The sequence below is a fragment of the Macaca mulatta genome, chromosome 11 (genome assembly GCF_049350105.2).
Source record: "Macaca mulatta isolate MMU2019108-1 chromosome 11, T2T-MMU8v2.0, whole genome shotgun sequence".
Taxonomy (NCBI): domain Eukaryota; kingdom Metazoa; phylum Chordata; class Mammalia; order Primates; family Cercopithecidae; genus Macaca; species Macaca mulatta.
The window spans coordinates 100175294-100203075 of NC_133416.1; the positions used below are offsets into that span (position 1 = coordinate 100175294).

Here is a 27782-nt window from a genome sequence, read left to right on the forward strand (position 1 = left end):
TTTCCCCCATACTTGTTGGCGTAGGCAACAGAGAAGGCTTCGAGCTCTGAGGGAAAGGGCCCTCCTTCCTAAATTTTCCTGTCCTGTTTCAGTGCCTGATCAGTTGTAGTCACTAGTCAATGACATGAATTTTAGCATTTGTGGGTAAGTTGGGCTCGCTATTCTGTCCCTAGGTGTTTTGTTCACCGATAATGAATTTCATGAGCATAGGTGATCCATGTAACTGCCTAGAAACAACACTGTAGTAAATAATCTTAGGTGTTTTGTTGGGCTTGCTATTCTGTCCCTAGGTGTTTTGTTTACCATTGTAATGAATTTAGTGAGCACAGGTGATCCATGTAACTGCCTAGAAACAACACTGTAGTAAATAATGCTTTGAAATTGAACATTTGTGCCCTATGACCCAATGCTCCAAAGTCCTAATTGCATTGACTTTCCCACCAGATGGTGACAATGTCCTTGTAATGTGCACATAAAGTACTTGTAGTTCCACTTATAGCCTCTGTCTGGCAATGCCACAGTCCTGTCAGCATGAATTTGTAATGTCTTGAGCTCTATTATGAATGTGAAGTCTTCCCCTTATCCTCCCTGGAACTTGATCCATTTCTAATTATGAGCTCTTTGTCAGGGAGTGTTCTCTATTTGGTCAATCTTGCATGTAATGCAAGTTCCCAGTTGGAGCTCTAGCCTGACATCAAAAAAGGCAGTTACCATTAAACCATCTCCCTGGTGCTTATGCTCTTAATTGCCACCTCTTTAACAGTACCAAATCAAAATCTCTCCACTTTCAGCTGTATTTTGGAGGACGTACATAGTAAGGTTTAATTTAGTAAACCAATCCTATGCATGGTTTCAGCACTAGCCAAACCTCACCAACTCCTAGCTCTAGAAAAACAGGCACTTGGCACCTTTATGATACCATACAGGGAAGTCACAGGGCAGTCCCTGAGGGTCTGCAGGTTGCACACTTTGGTACCAGATAACTTGTTTTTTCTTTATAAGAAAGTCTGAGTACTCCACATGCACGATAACTCCTCCCAGGGTTTTAATTTTGTTTTATTTTCAAAACCAGGTCTAATGAGTTTTCTGAACAGCTGATGTAGCTACAGAGAAGTCAGCTTCCTTCAGAGAGCAGTGTTTTTGGCGGGGAGGAGGAAATCCCTTCATACTTGAACATTTTCTAATTGCTTATTTATTGTATTCTGGGGTATGGCATAAGTACACAGAAGGCATCACCTCAGATGGCAGCTTTCAAAATTCTTTTTTTCTCTCAATACCATGATTACCATGATTCCTTTAACAACATGTTTCTAGCATTCCTAGGTAGGCCAAGGTGTCCTACAGAAAAACCTTGGGTTAGACCTACCGGGGGTCTGGCTGGGTGTTAACAAAGGGAGGGCAGAGCTGGTGCGGCTGGCCATGGAGAAAACTGACTTGGCTGGTGTGATAGAGAAGTCAGCTTGTTTACATGCTTATTCCATGACTGCTTGCCCAAAGCAGAAAGTGCCTTTCAGGATCTATTTTTGGAGGTTTATTACACATGTCTGGTTCTCAATTCCAACAGTTTAATGAAGATCTAAATAAAATGCTAGGTTCTACCTTAAAAAAAAAAAAGAAGAAAAAGCTCTGTAAAAAGGGGGGAAATACACACACACACACACAACACTGCTTATTTCTGTTCCTTTGGGTGTGGCATGCTCTTTCCTGTCTGAGAAGCTTCTCACACTCTGTTCCCCTCACCTAAGCGTCAAACTGACAAAGAATGGTGAACTGACCATTCTAGGCCCTTCTGCGGGAGAGAGATTTCATGAGGAAACACCATTATAAAGAATTATTATTCTGGATGTCAGGAACATGTCTTTCCCTGCTGGATTCAAATTTATCTTATAGATATACTCAAATAGGTACAAAGGATATCTCCAAAGGAACTTACATGATGTCATAAGTATGCAAAACATGACAAATAACCTAAATAGTCATCAACCAAAGAATGAGAAAATTCCATGCTATCATTAAAAAGATAAGATAGGTCTATCCAAATTGATATGAAAGAATCCATAAGATACAGAGAGAAACAAAAGGTACAGAACAACGTAGAATTGCTATCTTTTATATAATTACAGGTATTTATATATTTATTTATATGTAGATATAAGCATATGAATATATAAGCATAGAATATCTCTGGAAAAATACATAAGAAATTGATGAAAAAAAGAGGCTAGGGAAAAAGTGGTGGCAAGGGCTCAATTTTCACCATACACTTTTTTGAACAATTTGAATTTTGTACTATGTACATCTACATACATACATTTAAAGATCTAGTCTAAAAAAGCTCACTAATGCATCAAGCTTCAAATATGATTGATGTTGATGAAATGTGCATATAAACTGATGAACAGAGGGCTTTAAAACAAAAAGGTTTCATGACCCACCCGAGTCATGTGGACTTTTGATCTAAAAGACATATCCTGCTCATAATCACATATCATCCAAAGTGTTACAGAGGAGTAGAATGTAATTGTCAGAAACTGAGGCGTAGGAAAATGGGAAGAGGAGATACAATAAGATAAAAATGGAAACACATGCAGTAACTATTCCGTAAGCAATGAGAAGCCAGCAAAAATTATTACTTAGAGCAACATCAATCAAATTTGCATTTTAAGAATATTATTCTGGCTGGGCGCAGTGACTCAGGCCTGCAATCCTAACACTTTGGCATGTTGAGGTGGGAGAATTACTTGAGAACTTCTTGAGGTTCCTGGGCAACATGGCAAGACCCTGTCTCAAAAAAGAAAAAAAAAAAAAAAAAAAAGTAAAAATTAACCAGGCATGTTGGTCCAGGCATGTTGGTCCATGCCTGTAGTCTCAGTCATTTGGGAGGCTGAGGTAGGAGGATCACTTGAGCCCAGGAGTTGGAGGCTACAGTAAGCTATGACTGCACCAGCCTGGAAAACAGAGCAAGATCCTATCTCTAAAAAAAAAAAAAAAAAAAAAGGAATATTATTCTGGCAGCAATATGGAGAAATTAATTGGAGGAGTACAAGACTAAAGACAGCGAGTCAATTATAAATACGAAAAAACATTTCTGAGTGAGATTTAAAGCCTAAAATAAACTACAACGGTAAAAAATGTAAAAGAATATATGCTATTAAGGAAAGAGAATTAACTAAACTTTATGATAGATCAGATGGGGGAAGGAGGAGCAGATGTGCAGAAATGAGCACACCTACTTTCCTGGCTTTACTGACTGGGTGGAAAGATAATGCTGTCATTCTCCAGAAGAATAGTAGACAAGCAGTAGGTTTAGAAGAAAACAGAATAAACTCTGTTTTCAAAATGTCAATGATAAGGTGCCTCGGGAACATCTGAGGGAAGATAACTAATAGGCAGGTTGGGAGATAATTCTAGGTTGGAGATGTGGTTTAGGAGGAAGTTATGGATGTAGATATTACCCCAGGTAGATCATAGAGAGGAAGGGCAGCATACAAAACAGATCAAGAAAAAATTATCACAATGGTATGTCATCTCAGAAGACTAGAAGGAAGGAGAGATGGCAAAGCCAAATTTTGCAGTGGTTGTTGTAGATAGTCTACAGAGATGACTACAATCAAATTCTTCCTTTCCTATACACAAAATCCACTAACCCACTAAAAGACAAAGTATATCTTCAGGCCTCATGAGTCTGACCTGGCACTATGACTTCTCTATCCAATAGAATGGCAGAAGTGATGCTCTGACACTTTTGAATCAAGCCTAAAGAAGATTGGCAGCTTCTGCTTCTTTCCTCTTGGAACATACTATCTTGGAACGAACTATCAGTTTGTGAGGAAGTCCAAGCAGCCACATAAAGAGGCCCATATGAAAGAGAACTGAAGCCTCTGACATAAAGCCCCTGATAAGCTCCCAGCTGGCATCCAACATGGACTTCCAGCCATGAATGTGAGGCCATTTTGAAACTTCTGGTCTTCCTATAACCCCAGTCTACCTCACTTAAAGCAGAAGAACTATGCAGTCAATTCAAAGAATCATGAGAATTAATAAACTGTTATAGTTTTAAACACTAGGCTCTTTGGGTAGATTGTCAGACAGTAAAGACAATCAAAACAGAGGTCAAGCAAAATAAGAACTGAAAATAATCCAGGTTACTGCTGGCCTTCAGAGCTACTGCCAGAGAATGGTAGGGCAGAAGTCAGGCTTCAATTAACTAAAACACTAAATGAAAAGTTAAGAAGAACAAGGGTAGACCGTGGATGCCTTTATGTTAAAAGTTCATATATTGGACATGGTCTAATTCATAGTTGAAACAAAACTCTATTAAATTGATATTAAACATAAAAACATTTATAATATAATTTAATATAACCACATATTTTTAATCTATTTCCTCACAAATGACAAAAGAATAGTGGCCGAAATTATTAATTCACACATAAAAATACCCCAGAGCATTAACAGTCATATTAAAAAGGAAGATCCGTTCTTCCCAAAAGCACTGGTTTTCCCACATATTTTAATACAGTAAAATCGCCATGTTTTATAGTTCTACATTATCTATCAACCACAAAGTTCATGTGGTTATCATATTTTCCTTTATGTAGTATTCTTTGTGTTACAGCAGATTAATTAACCAGTAAGTTTTTTTTTTAGGAGAGCATAAAAATAATTTTTTACAAGTACAATGAAGTGAAGCTTTTATGCCCTCAGTGGGGACAAAAGACAAGAGTTCTCTCCAATAGCGGGAGAAACGCAAAGTTATATTGTTGAATGCTATTCTAAGTAGTTATATTTTAGTTTACTTTTACTTCTTAAAATGATGAAGACAACTTATCAAAAAACACAATGTGTACGTGTGCTTATTGCTATACTGGTGATTATAAATGGAATTTTTTAAATTTTAAATTAAAAATTAAATTTTAATTGTTAGCTAAATTCATTATTTTAACAACTTACTATAAAGTCATCTAAGCAAATAGTATCTTATATTACACACAATATGCTAACTATAATTTAATCTTCTTTCGCTAACTCACAATCTTCATTAAAAACATAACCTATGTACCGTATTGTAGTTGCTGGCATAGATAGTTACTGGTCAAGGATTGAATAGTTTTTAACAATAATGGAGGAAGGATATGCTAAATGACGACAGATTTAAATTAAATAATACAAAAAGGTTACTATTTCCATAAGCTAATTAATTATGATTAAACAATGATATCACATGCATATTCCATAACATTATACTTCAAAATTATCATACTGTACCGCTTCAAAGCAAGATTAGACTCTCCTCCATGACCTGAGTCATTACCAGCATCATGAACAGCTTCATAATGTTTGAAAAGTTCATCAGCAGATCCAAGAGATTTCATACACTGGGGACATATGAAACCCTACAGAAAGGGGCAGAAAAAAGTTTCAAAATAGTATTTAATATTGTGAAACAACAATTTGCATATTATTAAATATCATCAAATGTCTTAATCCTACCAATGGTGCCATTAGGTAAATTATATCTTATGGTATCAATCCCAAATTCTAGTATCATACAAAGATACTTCATTGTCTATTCTAGTTGAAGTTTACAAAATACAAAGAAAGCCCTTGCAACCATCTTTTAGGTTAGATAAATTAATAGCTGGAGTATCCAAGTCTAATCTGAAAAGTTAGTTCTAATATAGATTAGTTGAGAAGATCTGTCATCATATCCTTCCATTCTCTAGATATCCTCGTTAGTAAAATAATATCTGTTCCAATCTACTTCACAGTAATGCTAACAAAAAAAAAAAAGATGATGAATCACTGAGAGGAAAAAAAGTATTTCATAATCACCACAGAGTTCAGATATCGACAATGATAGACCAGTATTCTAGTCAGTAAATTTCCTTGCTAATCTACAGCTAACACAGTAAAGGCCTAAAATTAGTGTGTAGCCCCATAAAATATAAAAAACAAATACAACTATATAACTAATCCCAGAATTATTATATGGTTAAAACTATCAACTAGAGTACTATGTTAAAGATGCTGATAAAGATCCATGTTTTACAAATTTTAGATTGCAATTCATTAATGAATCACGAAATCAACTTACTGGGTTACAACTTTTTTTTTTTTTTTTTTTGAGAATGAGTCTCACTCTGTTGCCCAGGCTGGAGTGCAATGGTGGGATCTTGGCTCACTGCAACCTCTGCCTCCTGGGTTCAAGGGATTCTCCCCGTCTCAGTCTCCCAAGTAGCTGGGATCACAGGCGCCTGCCACCACTCCTGGCTAATTTTTTGTGCGTTTTTAGTAGAGACGGGGTTTCACCATGTTGGCCAGGCTGGTCTCGAACTCCTGACCTCAGGTGGTCCACCTGCCTCAGCCTCCCAAAGTGTTGGGATTACAGGCATGAGCCACCATGCCCAGCCACAATTTTTTTTTTTTTTTTTGGAGACGGAGTCTCACTCTGTCACCCAGACTGGAATGCAATGCTACGATCTTGGTTTACTGCAACTTCCACCTCCCAGGTTCAAGTAATTCTCTTGCCTCAGCCTCCTGAGTAGCTGGGACCAGAGGAACATGACACCACGTCCGGCTAATTTTTTGTATTTTTAGTAGTGACAGGGTTTCACTGTGTTAGCCAGGATGGTCTGGATCTCCTGACCTCGTGATCCTCCCGCCTCGGCCTCCCAAAGCACTGGGATTACAAGAGTAAGCCACCACCCGGCCCTGGCCACAACTTTAAAATAATAATTCTCTACACAAAATATATTAGAGTTCATCATATGTAGTAAGAATAAATAATGTTTTATTAACTTTTGTTTTGAGTGATGACAGAAAAGTGTGTTTCTTAAGTGGTTGCTATCAAAAATATTTGAGAAGCACTAGTACAGATAGCTGTTAGATACAGGATGGAATGTATAACAATAATGATTATTTTTAAATTCCATACTATGTGCTTTCCCTATTCAACTTTGTTTAAATTTCTCAATACTTTGTTAGTATTATTATCTCCATTTTATAGAAGAGGAAATTAAACCTCAGAAAATTACATTACTTTCCTAGAATCATTAACCTAACTAAACCAAAAGATGCACAAGTCTGCTAGACAAATCCCATGTTCCAATATGCTATACTATCTCTTAAACTCATTGACTCACCCTTATAAATGACTACCTTAAAAGAAGCCCTTTTATCTAACTTTTTAGTGACTTTATTCAAAAATATTTATTGGCTATAATTTCAAGTGTTATCAAAGTTCTCTACAAGATACAAATGGCAAAATACAGTCTTGGCCTTCAAAAAACTGAGAAGGCAAAATATATACATATGAAAAAACACCTTAATGCATGAAACTGAATTAACGATTAACAAGATGGCACTGAAGTTTATATTGTAGGGGTACCTGATTGCAAAGTAAACTGGCAAATCAAACAAATCACAGCTTTCTCTCCAACTGTGTGCTGGTACTCTAAAAAATTACTTACTCAACTTCTGTATCCATCGAATTGTTGGTAATATTCAAAATATGACATAATACCACCAGGTGCAGTGGCTCTTGCCTGCAATCCCAACACTTTGGGAGGCCAAGGCAGGCAGATCATTTGAGGTCAGGAGTTTGAGACCAGCCTGGCCAACAGGGCGAAACCCCATGTCTACTAAAAATACAAAAATTAGCCGGGTTTGGTGGCAAGCACCTGTAATCCCAGCTACTCAGGAGGCTGAAGCACTACAATCACTTGAACCCGGGAGGTGGAGGTTGCGGTGAGCCAAGATCGTGCCACTGCACTCCAGCCTGGGCAAAAAGAGTGAAACTCTGTCTCAAAAAATGTGTGTGTGTGTGTGTGTATGTGTGTGTGTGTATGTGTATTCACATATATATAACATAATACTTCAGCATCATCAATCCAATATAAATAGAAAACTCTCAATTTTGAATTACTCTTTAAATTATTTGCATTCCAAAGTTTTTATAGATAATAGTTTCCCACACTTTACACACATACACACACATACATGCACATACACACACATGCACACACAAACAAGGGTTTTGAGGAGGACTTACTCCAAAATCTTGACTTTTAAAAAATATTACTGGATATTAATTCTGAAAACACTATCAGCCCATTTTTCACCCTAATACACAAGAATATCCTCATGCAATCTATTGTGCATGAAAATTTCATATGTTAAAGAATATTTGTGGGCCAGGTGCAGTGGCTCACGCCTGTAATTGCAGCACTTTGGGAGGCTGAGGAGGGTGGATCATGAGGTCAGAGGATCGAGACCATCCTGGCTAACACGGTGAAACTCTGTCTCTACTAAAAATACAAAAAATTAGCCAGGCGTGCTGGCACACACCTGTAGTCCCAGTTACTCGGGAGGCAGAGGCAGGAGAATCGCTTGAACTTGGGAGGTGGAGGTTGCAGTGAGCCAAGTTCATGCCACTGCACTCCAGCCTGGGTGACAAAGCAAGACTCTTTCTCAAAGAAAAAAACAAGAATATTTGTAGTCACTCATTAAATCAAAGATTAAAAAAAAAATAGTAATTAGCAAAAACATGATAAAATTATTACACATACAATTCTGCTACTTAAAGGTAGCAAGAAATAAACTTGTTTTGCTTCCATCAAGTATACCACAATTCTAAAATTCCCCTCCATTACAGATACAAAAATAAAATGGAATGTGTGTGGCAGTGGTGCTCCTGCACTGTAAGAAACAAGTAAATACATTATAACTTTGAAGGTTCTATGGAAAGTAAGTTTTATTTTATGAGAATGTACAGCTTTTACATATAAGAATGGTCATCTTCTCTTGCTTCTATGAAAAACAAAATACAATTCCTTTTAAAGATCACTGTTTCCCAAGGTCTCTCATTGATCTCCTCCTCTTCTGACTCAACATTCTCCCAGGTATATAACAATGCAATGGTTTTAGCTATCACTGACATGCTGATGACTCCCAAATCCATCTATCTAGGCAAGAACTCACTCCAGAATTCTTATGCATCTTTAACAACATGTATCTCTACCTGCATCCCACAGGCATCTCTAATACAACAAATGCAAGACTCACTTCCCAAACCTCCCTTTCTCACCAACACCCACCTTTCACCTGAACTAGAAACCTAAAAATTTGGCTACTACTCTCTACTCTCCCTCTGATTCATTTCTAATAAAACATTAAGCATAAACATTTCTCCTTTCCATCTTCTCATCTCCATCCTCATTGTAGCTACTCATGTTCAGACACTCAGTATCTCTTGTCCAGACTACTGCAATAACATTAGAAACAGTGCTCCTATATCTAGTCTTCCTTCTCCCTAATTAATCTTCCACAGAGCTGCCAGAGGAATCTTTATAAAATAGATTCTTCAATATCCTTCACCAACCTTTATCATCAATATGGCATACAAGGTTCTGCATAACCATTCCCCTAACTCCCTCACCATATTTCAATACTAAATACTTGCATTTCCCTGAGCATGCCATCATACTTCAAACTTCTGTGCCTTTGCGTATACTGCTTCTTCCCTCCAGGAGCACCCTCATTAGCTTGTCAAGTTCCTTTACTCACTATAATACACAGCATATTGGATTTTTTTCATCCATATTTCCATAATGGCCACAGGTGGTACTTTAAACATACTATATTTTTCTATATTGTATATTTATTCACTGAAATATGAAAGAACCTGGCAGTGCAAAATTGGCCCAAAAAACAGAAGATCTTTAATAGCTTACAGATTATAAAATCTTCCAAGGGAGAAAATGAGCTAAGCAATAAGTACTCTGAGCATGTAAAAACTAAAAATAAATAAATAAAAAACCTGTTCCTTGAGTGCTGATGCAAAAAAAATGTATATCCTCATTTAGTATTTATGCACATTATGTGGCAGAATCAAAGCTCACTGTTTTCTGGGGATACTGATATGTAGACAAATATTACCATACAATGCTATGTAATACAATTATAGATAAAGAATTATGGGAACGCAGGAGAAGTATCCAACTCCACCTGTGGCAGCAGTTAATACTTTACAAAAATATATATACACATTATATATGTCTCATCTCCATCCTTATTGCAGCTGCATTGTGTGTGTGTGTGTGTGTGTGTGTGAGAGAGAGAGAGAGAGAGAGAGAGTCACTGGAATTCGGTACTAAAGAATAAATAGGAGTTTACCTGGCAGAGAAAAAAGCATTCTAAGCAAACGGAGGAGCATAAACAAAGGTGCAGGAAACACTATGAATAGCCATGTTACATTTAGGAAACAGAAGGCTTCTAGGTGTGTTCTGATCACAGAGCCAGAACGAAGGGCAGGGGACGACAGGTGATAAATGCAATAATCTCCTATGAAACTCCTGAAATGAGCAAATAGTAGTATTGAGGATGTGCCTCTGGACATCAGAATACAATGATGACATTAGGCTCCGAGATATGGTACTCAACATTGTCTTCTGAATGAATGAATGTTCCCAGTCAGGATGTTAGTCTAGCTGCTGTTACTCTCATTTTCTTCGAAACCATCTGTTGGCATTCTTAGATCTCCTACCCACTGTTGTACAACACTAGTAGATATGCCTTTAGTGCAACAGTACATGTACCTGTATAATGTTTAGCCTGTCATTTCTCTTTTGTGTCTCAACTTCTGCTAAGAACTAGAAAGCAAATGAAAAGTGTTCCTCGGAGAAGCTACATCCTTATTACATGATTTAATCTTCACAACTGTGGCTTTTTGACTATTGTCTCCACTTTCAGGTTTGGGCTCCAGATACCTAAGAGTCCCAGAAAGCTAATGATCACATTGAGGTATGCCACACCTTCTTACAACTTCCAAAAATTACCAGATTAATACTCCAGAAATAAATGATTCATTCCTAATGAGAAATTTTAGAAATCAGTAATATACATTATATTATAGAAATATTCCACATAAGTGAATTTTCCATGTGATTAAGATTTCCTTGTTTAAATAAAACTTAAATTTGGGGACATTTCTAATAAAAATAAATCTTTCTAAAATACATATAATTCCTCATCTTCTCAAACAGATGACATTAAACTTTTGCCTAATGCCTCCAAGACATAAATATTTATCACTGAAGAGATGTCTTCTACTCTATTAATTCTGGCAAGGTTCTTTAATTCTTATACCCACATTTTATAGTTTGCCTGCTTTGCATTTCAACAGTCATTTCTAAAAATTCTTAGCATGCTAGCTCTGGGAATGCTAACCTGCAATAAATGGGATGGGTAGATTTTTTTTTTTAAGTTTATTAAAACCCATCATTCATTTAAAATAAAAGTATAATGAGTTTAGAATGAGTGCCTCAGGGATGTGCCATGAACAGACTGCATGACCTTTAGTTCATGGACTTTGAAAACCAATTTGATATATGAGACTCCTCTATTTTTTTCTAAATAATCTCCAAGGGGATCGAGGTTGCTAGATAAATTCCAGAGAAGGACTGTTAGCTAACAATAATACACTAAAGCTAGCCAGCTACATTTATTTCCCTTAGTCATTTCAAATTTGTCACCAACTTCCAAAAAACACAATTTACTTAAGATTAAAAATAATATATTCAATATACTTAAGAGTCTGGTTATCTGTAATCCTTTCTCATATCCACTGCAGCTAAGAACTTACCTTAACTAGATACTTAAGGTACTCCTGTTGCACCAAGTATCCTTTTAGTTAAAAGAAAAGCCCTGGCTAGCAGTTGTTCAAGCCCATAAACCCAGTACTTTGGGAGGCCAAGGCAGGCAGATCACTTGAGGCCAGGAGTTCTAGACTACCCCGGCCAACATGGTGAAACCCCATCTCTACTGGAAAAAAAAAAAAATACAAAAAATTAGCCCGGCGTGGTGGTGCACGTTTGTAGTCCCAGCTACTTGGGAGGCTGAAGCAGGAGAATTTCTTGAACCCGGGAGGAGGCTGCAGTGAGCCAAAATTGTACCACTGCACTCCAGCCTGGGTGACAAAGTGAGACTCTGCCTCAAAAAAAAAAAAAAAGGAAAGCCCTTACCTTAAGTGCAGAGTAGGTGAGATTATTAATTTTGATTTTGGCTAGCCCATCAAGAAGAAACGTTGACCCACAAGGTCCAGAAGGATAACATGTGATAAAACGCTAAGCAGACTTTCAAGAATCTTTTATGCCTCCATCTTTGCTTGCACTGCTTCGGCTAGTTTAATTAGTATTATCCTACATGCACCCATTTCTCCACCACTGTTAAAATCTCTCATTTAACTGTCCTCCTACAAAGTTTTTCCTGAGTTCCTCTCATGCTGAATTAGCCACTGCACTTTTTGCAAATAATATCTATCATAGAAACTCCCTGGGGTAGAGATTGTACCTTATTCATCTATTATCTCCCTCACCTGCCAAAATATCTGCCACATAAAAGGTACTCCATTAATGTGTCAAATAACTAAATGTTGGTGAGAGTGCTTTCTTATATACATAATTACCTCATAGAAAAAAAGTAATTTTTGGTCTTTCTGGTGCAAAAGTTTGCATTATTTTATAAGATTTATAAAATACTTTTTAAAAGCTATGTTTCCTTTGTTTTTGGAATACCATAGTGATTTTCAAAGAAAACATATTATCAGGATCATCTGAGAAATTCTTTTCAGCCTGAAAATGGGCAGTGCTTCCCCTAACTTGCTCCCCTCCTCAGCCTTTGTTATGTGCAGCCTCACATACTGAGAAATACCGAGAAATATTTTTGGAGTGATCCACTGTTACTTATGAGAGTATGTCATTCTGTCACCATCCTCAAGTCTGGGGGAATTAAAACGAAAATTGAGACAGTCTGAGATTCAAGTTCTAATGCTGTATATTTTCCCCAGTAGGGACAATAACTGTTCATATGCAAAGTCTTCTTTCCTTTTTTTTGGCGGGGGGTGGGGAGGCAGGGGGTGGGGATGGGACAGAGTCTCACTCTGTTGCCCAGGCTGGAGTGCACTGGCATGATCTCGGCTCATTACAACCCCTGCCTCCCAGGTTCAAGCGATTCTTGTGCCTCAGCCTTCCCTGTAGCTAGACTTGCAGGCACGTGCCACCACCCCAGTTAGTTTTTGTATTTTTAGTAGAGACAGGGTTTCACCATGTTGGCCAGGCTGGTCTCAAACTCCTGACCTCAATGGTCAGGTTGGTCTCGAACTCCTGACCTCAAGTGATCTGCCCACCTCAGCCTCCCAAAGTGCTGGAATTACAGGCATGAGCCACAGCACCCAGCCTCAAAGTCCTCTTTCTATGTAAGAGCAAAGTATTTTATACTAAAGCATTTTAGTACATCCATTAATGAAACATTAACAAAATAATAAAAATACAACTTACCAATGTTGGAATAATATTCACTTAATATTTTGATTTCAGGGCAAAATTGATACAAAATATTAACTTAAATTTCTATATTTATTTACAAATTCACAGAAAGACAGCTGCAAACAGTAAGAGAAACCACGCAGACTTCCCAAGAGCCTCTTTTCCTTATTGAAACTTCCTTTAAGCATGCATAATTAAAGCAATCCATATTCCCTTATAGCATAAAAAGTTAAGCAACACCGAGGCAAGGAAAAATGAGCTATTTTGAGCAACCCAAAACCAAGCTGCTAAAACAAAATATACAGGACCCACAGTAACACTTGAGTCATTAAGAAGTTCCTGTCCTCTTGTTTCATTTTCATCGTGCACTTTCTGGTAATGCTCCGATAAATCAATAGCAGTTATACATCTTTTCATACATAAGGGGCAGATGAAACCCTGTGAAATAACAACTTTTAGAAAAATATACAAAAAAAATTTGTATAAAACAAGACAATGCAAAGAGAAATAAGAAAATAATTAGTGTATCTCTTTTAGTACACATAAGGAAAATTTTCGAGTGGTAACTGTACAAAAGGTGAAAATTTATCCAAAGTCAGACTTCTAAAATTAGTTCCCATCCTTATGCTATAAATTTGCATTGGTTCAATTTCTTTTCATTATGGTATCCAGTTGCTTCAGTTAGAATATTATTTTGCTTATGACACTTTTAAAAATTATTTCTGTTTTATGATACTTTGTCCTTACTTATGTAAGACCTATTATTGGCAAGTTAGCTTTTGTTTTATTTTATTTATTTATTTATTTATTTATTTATTTATGAGACAGTTTCACTCTGTTGCCCAGGCTGGAGTGCAGTGGTACAATCTCAGATCACTGCCATCTCAACCTCCTGGGTTCAAGGGATTCTCATGCCTCAGCCTCCCGAGTAGCTGGGATTACAGGCACGTGCCACCATACCTGGCCAATTTTTGTATTTTTAGTAGAAATGGGGTTTCACCATGTTGGCCAGGCTGGTCTCCAACCCCTCCCCTGACAAGAACTGTCTGCCTTGGCCTCCCAAGGTGCTGGGATTACAGGCGTGAGTCACCGTGCCCAGCCGAGATTAAGAAATTACTGGCAAGAATAACAAATACTTTTCTGTCATATAATGTGCTCGACAAAGAAGTTCTCCTTGAAAGTAATTTAATGAAAGTAATTTTTAGTGTTTACTATATTCCACTAGTTTGAGATCCCATTCTTTCCCACACCCATAATTCCCAGATGATTCTTCCTTATAATTTTCTGAGGCAAATAAAACCATCTTCAAACAATATTTTAAATTCCCTATACCTAACAATACCAATATTTTAAAATATGCGCTGTTATACTGATCTATGTATGGCCTAAGGTTTTGTCAAATAAGAATAATAGGATGCGGGGCTGGGCATGGTGGCTTATGCCTGCATCCCCAGCACTTTGGGAGGCCGAGGCAGGCAGATCACTTGAGGTCAGGAGTTCGAGACCTGTCTGGCCAACATGGTGAAACCCCATTTCTCCTAAAAACACAAAAATTAGCCAGGCCTGGTGGCATGCGCCTGTAATCCCAGCTACTAGGGAGGCTCAGGCCGGAGAATCGCTTGAACCCGTGAGGCGGAGGCTGCAGTGAGCCAAGATTGCACCACTGCACTCCAGCCTGGGCAATAGAGTGAGACTCCATCTCAAACAAAAAAAAAGAATAATAGGATGAGAGACTAGAATTGAAAGCATCAGGGAGAAAGGAAATAAAATAAAGACAGCAATGAGGATGAAATGTTATAACATCATGAGTGTCAGTGTCAAAAACAGATGTGGACTTGGGGCTCAACCAATGCCTCATTATATGACCTTAAGGAAATCACTTTGCTTTGCTTAAGTGTCCTTATCTATAAAATGGGACTAATATTAGCACATATTCTTCTAGAGTTATTGTGTATATAAAATACTAAATACAGTGCTTGAGATATTATAAGTACTCAATAAATATGACCTGTCATTAGATGTACGCTTAAAGATGAAAGGGAAGGACTGAGAGACTAGATGACAAGATAGCAATTAAAAACCTAGATTACTCAGCAAGGCCAAGGAAATGAAGTAGCGAGAATATGAAGAAGAAAGTTTGTGAGAGGATAATTATGGTAAAGAATGGGGAGATATGACTTTAATATTTCAGGTGAAACTATTGTGCCTGATGATACAGTAGAAGGTACTGCCATGGAATTGAGTAGCTAGAAAAGAGATAATAAAGATCATTGACATTGACAACATTAAGGAACTGGGAGGTTAAAATGTTCCTTGAGTTATCAAAGTCACTTAGAATAGCAAAGAAAGAGAGGAAGACTGAAAACAGATGCCAGATGGGAAGCAAGACAGGGTAGCAATTAAGAGCTAGACTTGGGCTTGAATCCTGGATTCATAACACTCTTAGTAGCTATGTGACCTTCAATTTCCTCATCTGTTAAGTGGAATAACAATAACACCTACTTCATATGAATATCATGACAATTAAGTAAGATAATACATGCAATGCACTTATCATTGTACCTGGTACAAAGAAAACATTCAGTAAATGTTAGCTATCATTACTTTAATTATTCCTTTTGTTAATAGCCCTTAAAGGAGATTATCCGGGGATGAAAGTAAGGAACATGAGTTCATTTTTTTTAACTGATGAAAGGGTTGTCTTCCAGATGACCACAGTCTCAAGTGCTAGAACTACAAAACAATTCTTTTTTAAAAGATGCTTCAGCCGGGTGCAGTGGCTCATGCCTGTAATGCCAGCACTTTGGGAGGCTAAAGCAGGCAGATCGCTTGAGCCTAGGAATTTGAGACCTGCCTTGGCAACATGGCAAATCCCCATCTCTACAAAAAAATACAAAAAAAAAAAAAAAAAAAATTAGCCAGGCATGGTGGTGTGCAACTATAGTCCCAGGTACTTGGGAGGTTGAGGCGGGAGGATCACTTGAGTCCAGGAGGTCCAGGCTGTGGTGAGCCATGTTCACACCACTGCACTCCAGCCCAGGCAATAGAGTGAGACCCTGTCTCAAAAAAGAAAGAGAAAAAAGAAAAAGAAAAATATGCTTCATTTGTTTTGTTTTGTTTGAGACAGAGTCTCCCTCTGTCACCCAGGCTGGAGTACAGTGGCAGGATCTCGGCTTACTGCAACCACTGCCTCCCAGATTCAAGGGATTCTCCTGCCTCAGCCTCCGGAGTAGCTGAGATTACAGGCGCTTGCTACCACGCCCAGCTAATTTCTGTATTTTTAGTAGAGACGGGGTTTCACCATGTTGGCCAAGCTGGTCTCGAACTCCTGACATCAGGTGATCCACCTGCCTCAGTCTCCCAAAGTGCTGGGATCACAGGCGTGAGCCACAATGCCTGGCTGTTTTGTTACTGCCACCATAGCTTTAGGTTGACTTTCACTTTACTCTTGTTTGTTCACTGTTAAGTTTCCATATACAGTCATTCATTCAAAAAAGTATTTACTTGCTGGTATTCTACCTCGCAGTAGGATAACTGTGGTTGACAGTGAAATATTATATATCACAAAATAGCTAAAAGAGAGTCTTTCCAATGCTTTCACCACAAAGAAATGACACATGAATGAGGTGATGGATACACTACACTGATTGGATTATTATACAACATAGATACGCATTGAACATTAAAATGTAACCCACAACTAGGTGTAATTAAAATGTGTCAATTTAAAAAGTAAATAAATTTTTAAGTACTATATGAGTTTTTATAAATCACATGGACATGTGATTACTATGTTCTAGCTGTTGTGGTATGGTGCTAAGAATACAATGATAAATAAGACAAGGTCTTCACCCTCAAGAAGCTTACAGACTCTCTGAAAAAGTTACCCAAAAAAATGACATTTTAGGCAGGGTACAGTGGCTCATGCCTATAATCTCAGCACTTTGGGAGGCCAAGGCAGGCGGATCACGAAGTCAAGAGATCAAGACCATCCTGGCCAATAAGCTAATAAAAAAACAAAAATTAGCTGGGCGTGGTGGCAGGAGGCTGAGGCAGGAGAATCGCTTGAACCCAGGAGGCAGAGATTGCAGTGAGCGGAGATCGCGTCACTGCACTCCAGACTGGGCGACAGAGTGATACTCTGCCTCAAAAAAGAAAAAATTACATTTATGCCCCACTAATCAGAAAATCCTATTAGATCCATATTGAAAATGCATCCAGAACCTCAGCACCTCTGCTGTTACCACTCTGCTCCAAGTCACCATCACACTGTACATAGATCATTACAATAGCCTCCTAACACTCTCTTTGCTCCCACCCTTACCCCACTAACACACAGCAACTAGAGTGTATCCCATAAAAATGCAAATCAAATCTTGTCGTTTCCTTGCTTAAAATTATCCGATAGCTTTCTACCACGGTAACAGTTAAAAACTAAAGTCTGTATAATAGTCTATAAGGCCCTACAAGAGGCGGGACTGATCGCTGACCCATTCTCCCCCTTGCTCACTATGCTAGAGCTACACTAGCCTCCTGGTTGCTTTTTCAATATGACAGGCATATTCCCACCTTAGAGACCTGCTGTTCCACACACCTGGAAAAATACTTGCCCCAGAAATCCACATGACTCATTTCCTCACCTCCTTCAGTTCTTTTTGTGTTATCCCCTCCTCAGAGAAGTCTTCCCTGATAACTAATTAAAATTGCAGCCACCAAGAACACTTTATATGCCCCCTTTCCTGCTTTATTTTTTTCAATAACGCCAACTGTCTAACTTGATATATTTTTTATTTATTTATTTTTGAGACAGGGTCTCACTCTATCATCCCAGCTAGAGTGCAGTGGCACAATCACGGTCAACTTGCAGCCTTGAACTCCTGGGCTGAAGTGATCCTCCCACCTTAGCCTCCAGAGTAGCTGAGAATACAGGTGCATGCCACCACTCCTGGCTAATTTTCTTTTTTATTTTTTGTAGAGACGGCATCTCCCTATGTTGTCCAGGCTGGTCTTAGGCAATCCTCCCACCTCAGACTCCCAAAGTGCTGAGATTATAGGCATGAGCCACCATGCCTGGCCAATACATGTTTAGTATGTTTACTATGTTTTTATTTTTGCCTATTTCCACCCGGTTGAATGTAAGCTCCACCAGGATAAATATTTTTTAGTTTATCCTAACTAATGGGTAAAAGTAAGCTCTTTCACCCATCCCACCACATGAGGACACAGGGATAAGACACCATCTATGAACCAGGAAATGGGCCCTCATTAGACATCAAAACTGCCAGCACCTTGATCTTGGACTTCTCATCCTCTAGAACTATGAGAAATAAATTTCTACAGTTTATAAGCTACTAAGTCTGTGGTATTTTATATTAGCAGTCTGAACTTACTAAGATAAGCAGGTGAGGTACAGAGATTAGCTTATGGAAAAGCCCCAGAGAAAAGAAAAAACGTGGCGCACTGTAAAAACAGAGAGAGAATTCAGTATGCCTGGATCAAAAAATATCAAGAAGACTACGAGAAGAAATGAAGTTATAGAGGTAAAAAGAAAGCAGATCACCAAAAAAAAAAAGATAAACAACAACAAAAAAACTTCTAGAACATGCTAAAGAATTTAGACTTTATTCTAAGGACAATTGATTGAAAACCATTAACCTGGGTGTGTGTTTGTTTTTTGTTTTGTTTTTGAGACAGTCTTGCTTTATCACCTAGACTGGAGTGCAGCGGCACGAACTCAGCTCACTGCAACCTCTGCCTCCCAAGCACAAGAAATTCTCATGCCTCAGCCTTCCGAGTAGCTGGGATTACAGGCATGCAGCGTCATGTCCAGCTAAATTTTTTTTTTTTTTTGTATTTTTAGCAGAGACAGGGTTTCTCCATGTTGGCCACGCTGGTCTCAAACTCCTGGCCTCAACTGATCCGCGAGCCTGGGCATCCAAGTGCTGGGATTACAGGCATGAGCCACCATTCCTGGCCTAACCTGGGTTTTAACCAGGAAAATGGCATCATAAAATCCTAGCGATATTTTAAAAGAATAGATTCAGTTGGAAGAGAAAGGAGATAGGAGGTGGGTAACATCAGATAAAAGGAGGACAGGGAAAAAAAAAAAAAAGACAAAAAAATAATAATAATAAGCATAGGCCAGGCACCGTGGCTCACACCTGTAATCCCAGCTCTCAGGGAGGCAGAGGCGGGAGGATAGCTTGAGCCCAGGGCCCAGGAGTTCGAGACCTGCCTGGGCAATATAGCGAGACCCCGTGTTCCACAAAAAGGAAGAAAAAAAAAAAGACAAAAAAAAAAAGGAGGACAGTTACAATAATATGTGACAGTTAAAGATTGATGGTAGTCTATGTTAAGGCAGTAACAGAATGGATTAAAATTATTGCTTAAGCAATTTCAATAGAAAAGGTTTTCTGAAGAGGTGATAACTAAACTAAAATTTAAATTTTTTTTTTTTTTTTTTTTGAGACAAAGTCTTGCTCTGTCACCCAGGCGGGAGTGCAGTGGTATGATCTTGGCTCACTGCAACCTCCACCTTCTGGGTTCAAGTGATTCTCCTGCTTCAGCCTCCTGAGTAGCTGGGACTACAGGTGCGTGTCACTACACCCGGCTAATTTTTGTATTTTTTTGTTGTTTTTTTTTTGAGACGGAGTCTTGCTCTGTCACCCGGGCTGGAGTGCCAGATCTCAGCTCACTGCAAGCTCTGCCTCCCAGGTTTACGCCATTCTCCTGCCTCAGCCTCCCGTGTAGCTGAGACTACAGGCGCCCGCCACCTCGCCCAGCTAGTTTTTTGTATTTTTTAGTAGAGACGGGGTTTCACCGTGTTAGCCAGGATGGTCTCAATCTCCTGACCTCGTCATCTGCCCGTCTCGGCCTCCCAAAGTGCTGGGATTACAGGGTTGAGCCACTGCGCCCGGCTAATTTTTGTATTTTTAGTAGAGATGGGGTTTCACCATGTTGGTCAGGCTGGTCTCGAACTCCTGACCTTGTGATCTGCCTGCCTTGGCCTCCCAAAGTGTTGGATTACAGGCATGAGCCACCACACCCAGCCTAGGAGATGAGATTTGATAGGCAGGTAGAGGCCACATATGTAGGGCCTTACAGACCATGATAAGATATAATGGAATTTATTTTGCATAACAGGAAGCCAATGAATTTTTTTTTTTTCTTGCTGGGAAGCATAGCCTCCAGCAGAAGCTGGAAGCAGGCATTTCCTAAAGCCAATGAAGATTTTAATTCAGGGAATGGCCTGATCTGATTCCAGTTCTTCTGGTTGCTCTTTGGAGAAGTGACCTAAAATGATAAGGATAATACACCCTTATGATCATCTAGGTGAAGGACGAGGGTGGCAGCAGAAATAGAAAGAAGAGGATAAGACCAGGCATGGTGGCTCACACTTGTAATCCTAACACTTCAGGAGGCCAAGGTGGGAGGATTGCTTGAGGCCAAGAGCTTGAGACCAGCTTGGGCAACATAGCAAGACCCCTTGCTACAAGAAAATTAAAAATTAAATTTCTACACAGCTTCCTTTGGGGAAAAAAAAAAAAAAAGGTGGGGGAAAGGACTGAAGATATATCTGGGGGCTAAAATGAATAGGATTTATCATGTACTGAATATGACTGAGGAAAAGGAAGAATCAAGTTTGCTCTGAAATCCTTAGCTTCAGTATCTGAGATTTTCTACAATTTTCAGCTTTCTAAGATGGCTAAAAGAATAGCAAGTTGAATGTTGGGGCAGGAAAAGGTGGAGGGCAAGAATTTAACTTACACATTAAATTTAGGACACATATTAAATTTAAAATGCATATGAAAGACCTAACCTTCCACCATAAGAATCTAGAAAAAAGATAAGCAAACTAAATCCAAAGTAAGTAGATGGAGGAAATTAAATATAAAAGCAGAAACCAATAAAAGAGAAAAGCAAAAGATAGAAAAATTAACAAAGTCAAAAGTTGGCTTTCTTAAAAATTAATAAATGGATAAACTAATAGGAATAATCAGGAAAGAAAGAAAAAGATAAAATATTTTCTCTCTTACCAAAATCATGGGCTATTACTACAGATGCTATAGACATTTATGCCAATAAATTCAATACATTAGATGAAATAACAGATTCCTTAAAAACACAATTCACCAAAACTAACTGAAAAAGAAACAGAGAATCTGAGTAATAATCAATACACCTCCCAAAAAGAAAGCTCCAAGCCCAGATGGTTTTATTAGTGAATTCTAGCAAACATTCAAGGTATAATTAGTGCCTATTTCTTTCAGAAAATATAGGAAGGAGTGTTTCCTAATTTACGAGGCCAGGAAAATCCAGATTCCAAAACCTGACAAAAACATTTCAAAAAAGAAAATTAGAGACTGATATCCCTCATGACCAAATGAAAAGGTCCCCCAGAAATATATAAACAAATGAAATCTAGCAGTATACAGGCTGAGCATCCATTATCTGAAATGCTTGAGACACTTTTGGATTCTGGAATTTTTTTTTTTTTTTTGGAATATTTACATGATACTTACCAGTTGGACATCCTAAGGCAAAAAATCCAAAATCTGAAATGAACACCATTTCGGCACTCAAGTTTGGAGTTGTGGAGCATTTCAGATTTTGAATTTTCATATTAGGGATGCTCCACCTGTATTAAAATAGTAATAAAAACACAGCAAGACCAAGTGGAGCTTATCCTAGAAACAAGAGTAGATCAACATTCAAAAATCAATGTAAATCATCAAAACAACGGAAGGGGAAAATCATATTATCATCTCAATAGATGTGGGAAAAGCATTTCGCAATATTCAAAATTCATTCAAATGGAAAGGGGAGGGGAAAAGAAGGGAGAGAGGGAGGGAGGGAAGGGGAAAAGCTCTCAGAAAACTAGAAAGCATCCTTAAGCTGATCAGAAAAAAACTCATGGCTACCATCATTCTTAGTGGTAAAAACCTTAAATGCTATTCCCCTAAGTTCACAAAGTAAAATAATTACTCTCCCCAATTCTATTTAATATTTGACCCAAATTAAGGCCCGATACTGTGTCCTGCCTTGACATCTGGTGAAACTGGGAGGGCCTCAAATGGCCTAACCACAAGTTTGCCTCCCCATTCTGCTCCCACAGATAAAGCTGCCTACTCAAACAGCCCTTCTGATCACAGGGACCAGGCACAGTGCCTGCTTATCCCTACGTAGTGGGTTTCCATGTCCTGGTCCCCCAACAGCCCACACACTTATCCAAACAATCCAATCATATCCTTCTTTAGGAATCAGAAGGTATGCCAGCCTCTTGATACTACCAAGCCTGCCTCCCACAGCCCCTGGTTGTTCATTTTGTTCCCAAATGTAATCTTCATGTAGCCATGCATGGCATGTAGTGTCCTTCTCCCCTAGGCTGTAAACATATGTAACTAACACACTGCTATTGATCTCAACCGTCCTGTGTCATGTGTTCAGCCATTCCCATAACCCTAGGGCAAAATCCCTCCTTCACCACACGGTAAACAGGAGGCAATGAAAACACTGGCAAATGCAAATGACTTGCACCCAGTATAAAGGAGTCTTACAATTCAATAAGATAATCCAATTTTTTTTTTTTTTTGAGTTGTGGTCTCACTCTGTCACCCTAACAGGAGCGCAGCGGCGCAATCTCAGCTCACCGCAACCTCCACCTTGCAGGATCAAGCGATTCTCCTGACTCAACCTTTCAAGTGGCTGGGATTACAGGCACGTGCCACAATGCCTGGCTAATTTTTTTTTTTTTTTTTTTTGAGATGGAGTCTCACTCTGTCGCCCAGGCTGGAGTACAGTGGTGCAATCTCGTTTCACTGTAAGCTCCGCCTCCGAGTTCTCACCATTCTCGTGCCTCAGCCTCCTGAGTAGCTGGGACTACAGGCACCCACCACCACGCCCAGCTAATTGTTTTGTATCTTTAGTAGAGACGGGGTTTCACCATGTTAGCCCGGATGGTCTCGATCTCCTGACCTCCTGATCAGCCCACCTCGGCCTCCCCAAGTGCTGGGATTACAGGCATGAGCTACCACACCTGGCTTAATTTTTAAAATAGGTACATTTCCAGTTCCAGAAAAAATGGCATAGATGCACTTTTCCTTATTCCTTCTGCCAAGTACAGCTAAAATTCATGGATTATATATAAAACAAATGTAAGAAGATGCTGAAAGATACAGAGAGGAAGGCAGACCAGTTAGTGATCTCAGCCAAGGAATGACAGACTGATGAGTTCTTTGCCTCATATATTCTGAAATGAATACTGGAGAAGCCAACAATCTGGAAACACCAGACCATGCTAACAAGAAAAGCCTGCTCTCTCCAGGCACAAGATCAGGGAAGAGTTAGTCCTCCCACTGCTAAATCTAACTGGCTTTTTAGAAAAGGGGCTCGGTGTAGTAGATCATGCCTGTAATCCCAGCACTTTGGGAAGCCGAGGCAGGTGGATTGTTTGAGCTCAGGAATTCAAGACTAGCCTGGGCAACATGGCAAGACCACATCTCTATAGAAAAAAAAAACAAAAATTAGCAGGGCCACGGGGATGTGTGCCTATGGTCCCAGCTACCTACTCTACTTGGGAGGCAGTGGTAGGAAGATCACTTAAGCCTGGGAGATTGAGGCTGCAGTGAGCAGTGATCACACCACTGCACTCAGCCTGGGGAACAGAGTGAGATGGAGAGGAGGAGGGGAGGGAAAGAAGGAACGGAGGAAAGGAAAGGGAAAGGGAAAGGAAGAAAGAGGGAAAGAAAGGTGGTGAAGTAATGAGATACTACACATACGGAGGTCAGTTGGAGAGCTAGGAAAACACCAGAAGAGAGGTATCAGAGAAGCACAAGAAAGATTGCATTATTAGACAGCAAGAGTTGACTGGACTACATGGTTCTAAGAAGTAAAGTAAGATGAGGATAAAGAAGTAAAGATGAGAATTAGTAGTGAAACTACTAGTGAGTAGTTTCAATGGAAAAACTGAGGATGGAAGCCAAATTGGAATGGGATAAACAATAAACAAAGACATTTGCTTCTAGCAATATGGTGTACTCAACAGTCTGAACTGTCCTGATGAAAACAATGAAATGATATAAAATATCACTTATTACATTATGTATTATATATATTATATATTATTACAGCTGACCCTGGAACACCACAAGTTTGAACTGTGTGGGTCCACTTATACATGGATTTTCTCCCACCTCTGCCTCCTCTGAGACAGCAAGACCAACTCCACTTCTTCCTCCTCCTCAACATAAAGACAAGGATGAAGACCTTTATGACCTTCCACTTAAAGAACAGTAAATATATTTTCTCTTTGTTATGACTTTCCTTTTCTTTTTTCTTTTTTGGCTCTATGGAATCTTTCTAGGTCATATGGTTTTTTTTTGTTTGTTTTTTTGGGTTTTTTTTGAGACAAAGTCTCACTCTGTCGCCTAGGCTGGAATGCACTGGAGCGATCTCAGCTCACTGCAACCTCTGTCTCCTGAGTTCAAGTGATTCTCCTGCCTCAGCCTCCCAAGTAGCTGAGATTATAGTCACACGCCACCATGCCCGGCTAAGTTTTGTATTTTTAGTAGAGACGTGGTTTCATCACGTTGGCCAGGCTGGTCTCAAACTCCTGACCTCAGGTGATCTGCCCACCTTGGCCTGCCAAAGTGGGGGATCACAGGCATGAGCCACCGCACCTGGCCTCTTTTTATTTTTTTTTTCAATTTTTATTTTAGATTCAGAGGGTATATGTGCAGGTTCATTACCTGGGTATATTGCATGATGCTGAGGTTTGGGGTACAAATGATCCTGTCACCCAGGTACTGAGCATAGTACCCAACAGTCAGATTTTCAACCACTGCCTGCCTCCTTCCCTTCTCATTCTAGTAGTCTCCAGTTTCTATTGTTGCCACCTTTATGTCCATGAGTACCCAATGTTTAGCTCCCATTTATAAGTGAGAACAAGCCGTATTTGGTTTTCTGTTCCTGTGTTAATTTACTTGGGATAATAGCCTCTAGCTGCATCAATATTGCTACAAAGAACATGATTTTGTTATTTTTATGCCTGCATGGTATTTTGTGGTGTATATGTACCATATTTTTTTTTCCAGTCCACCACTGATGGGCACATAGGTTGATTCCATTTATTTGTTATTGTGAATAGGGCTGCAATGAACATCCAAATACATATGTCTTTCTGGTAGAACGGTTTGTATTTGTTGAGATACATACTCAGTAATGGATTACTAGGTTGCATGGTAGTCCTGTTTTAAGTTCTTTAAATCTCGAAACTGCTTTACACAGTGGCTGAACTAATTTACATTCCCACCAACAATGTACAAGCATTTTCTTTTTCTCTGCAGCCTCACCAACATTTGTTTTTTGATATTTTAATAATAGTCATTCTAACTGGTGTGAGATGGTATCTCATTGTGGTTTTGACTTGCATTTCCCTGATGATTAGAGATGTGGACCATTTTGTCACGCTTCTTGGCCACTTGATATCTTCTTCTGAGAAGTGCCTGTTTGTGTCTTTTGACCATTTTTTAATGGCTTTTTTTTTTTTTTTTTGCTTGTTCAACCGTTTAAGTTTCTTACAGATTCTGGATATTAGACCTTTGATATCTGCAAATTTAGCTGCACGGTTTGCAAATGTTTTCTCCCATTCTGCAGGCTATCTCTTTACTCTGTTGATAGTTTCTTTCACTGTGCAGAGGCTCTTTAATTAGTTCTGCTTGTCAGTTTTTGATTTTGTTGCAATTGCTTTTGAGGACTTAGTTATAAATTCTTTCCCAACACTAATGTCCAGAATGATGTTTCCTAGGTTTTCTTCTAAGATTCTTATAGTTTAAGGTCTTACATTTAAATCTTTAATCCATTTTGAGTTACATTTTGTATATGGTGAAAGGTAGGGAGTCCAGTTTCATTCTTCTACATAAGCCACATGATTTTCTTAATAACATTTTCTTTTCTCTATCTTACTTTATTGTAAGAATACAGTGAGACACGTTCATCAGCTTGCTCCTTTCTGCCCACGGACGCTGCCGAAGAAGCATCATTAAAATCTCTCTTCTCCCTTCCATCACGTCTAAGTCTGAGTCTTCTAAAGAGCCCGAACAGCTGAGGAAGCTCTTCATTGGAGGGTTGAGCTTTGAAACAACCGATGAGAGCCTAAGGAGCCATTCTGAGCAATGGGGAACATTCACAGACTATGTGGTAATGAGAGATCCAAACACCAAGCACTCCAGGGGCTTTGGGTTCATCACATATGCCACTGTGGAGGAGGTAGATGCAGCCATGAACGCAAGGCCACACAAGATGGATGGAAGAGTTGTGGAACCAAAGAGAGCTGTCTCAAGAGAAGATTCTCAAAGACCAGGTGCCCACTTAACTGTGAAAAAGATATTTGTTGGTGGCATTAAAGAAGACACTGAAGAACATCACCTAAGAGATTATTTTGAACAGTATGGAAAAATTGAAGTGACTGAAATCATGACTGACTGAGGCAGTGGCAAGAAAAGGGGCTTTGCCTTTGTAACCTCTGACGACCATGACTACGTGGATAAGACTGTCATTCAGAAATACCATACTGTGAATGGCCACAGCTGTGAAGTTAGGAAAGCCCTCTCAAAGCAAGAGATGGCTAGTGCTTTATGCAGCCAAAGAGGCTGAAGTGGTTCTAGAAACTTTGGTGGTGGTCGTGGAGGTGGTTTCGGTGGGAATGACAACTCTGGTAATGGAGGAAACTTCAGTGGTAGTGGTCGATATGGTGGCAGTGGGGATGGCTATAATGGGTTTGGTAATGATGGAAGCAATTTTGGAGACGGTGGAAGCTACGATGATTTTGGCAATTACAACAATCAGTCTTCAAATTTTGGACCCATGAAGGGAGGAAACTTTGGAGACAGAAGCCCTAGCCCTTATGGTGGTAGAGGCCAATACTTTGCCAACCAAGAAACCAAGGTGGCTATGGCAGTTCCAGTAGCAGCAGTAGCTATGGCAGAGGCAGAAGATTTTAATTAGGAAACAAAGCTTAGCAGGAGAGGAGAGCCAGAGAAGTGACAGGGAAGTTACAGGTTACAACAGATTTGTGAACTCAGCCAAGCACAGTGGTGGCAGGGCCTAGCTGCTACAAAGACCTGTTTTAGACAAATACTCATGGATATGGGCAAAAAACTCAAGGACTGTATTTGTGACTAATTGTATAACAAGTCATTTTAATTTCTGTTCTGTGCAAAGTGTAAAGCATTCCAACAAAGGGATTTAATGTAGATTTTTTTTTTTTGCATCCATGCTGTTGCTTGCTAAATGTAATAGTCTGATCATGATGCTGAATAAATGTCTTTTTTATAATGTGCAAAGAAAAAAAAAGAATACAGTATATAGCATATATAACATGCAAAATATGTGTGAATCAACTGTTTATATTATAGGTAAGGCTTCTGGTCACCAGTAGGCTATTAGTAGTTAAGTTTT

General features: G+C 39.1%; 1 protein-coding gene and 1 pseudogene across 4 annotated transcripts in view; one reads left to right on the forward strand and one right to left on the reverse strand.

Annotated features, from left to right (window-relative positions):
* EEA1 (early endosome antigen 1) overlaps positions 1-27782 on the reverse strand; it is a 163193-nt gene that overhangs the window by 92422 nt on the left and 42989 nt on the right. For 2 of the 4 annotated variants that reach the window (XM_077954756.1, XM_077954755.1), the window contains exons 3-4: positions 13638-13763; positions 5269-5396 (exon numbers count right to left, since the gene is read on the reverse strand). In XM_077954756.1, coding sequence (XP_077810882.1) covers positions 5269-5396; positions 13638-13763 — 254 coding nt within the window. The remainder of the gene's footprint in view (positions 1-5268; positions 5397-13637; positions 13764-27782) is intronic. The other 2 variants (XM_077954757.1, XM_015152444.3) reach the window with 1 other exon arrangement.
* LOC144332986 (heterogeneous nuclear ribonucleoprotein A1-like 2) lies at positions 15489-27553 on the forward strand (annotated as a pseudogene).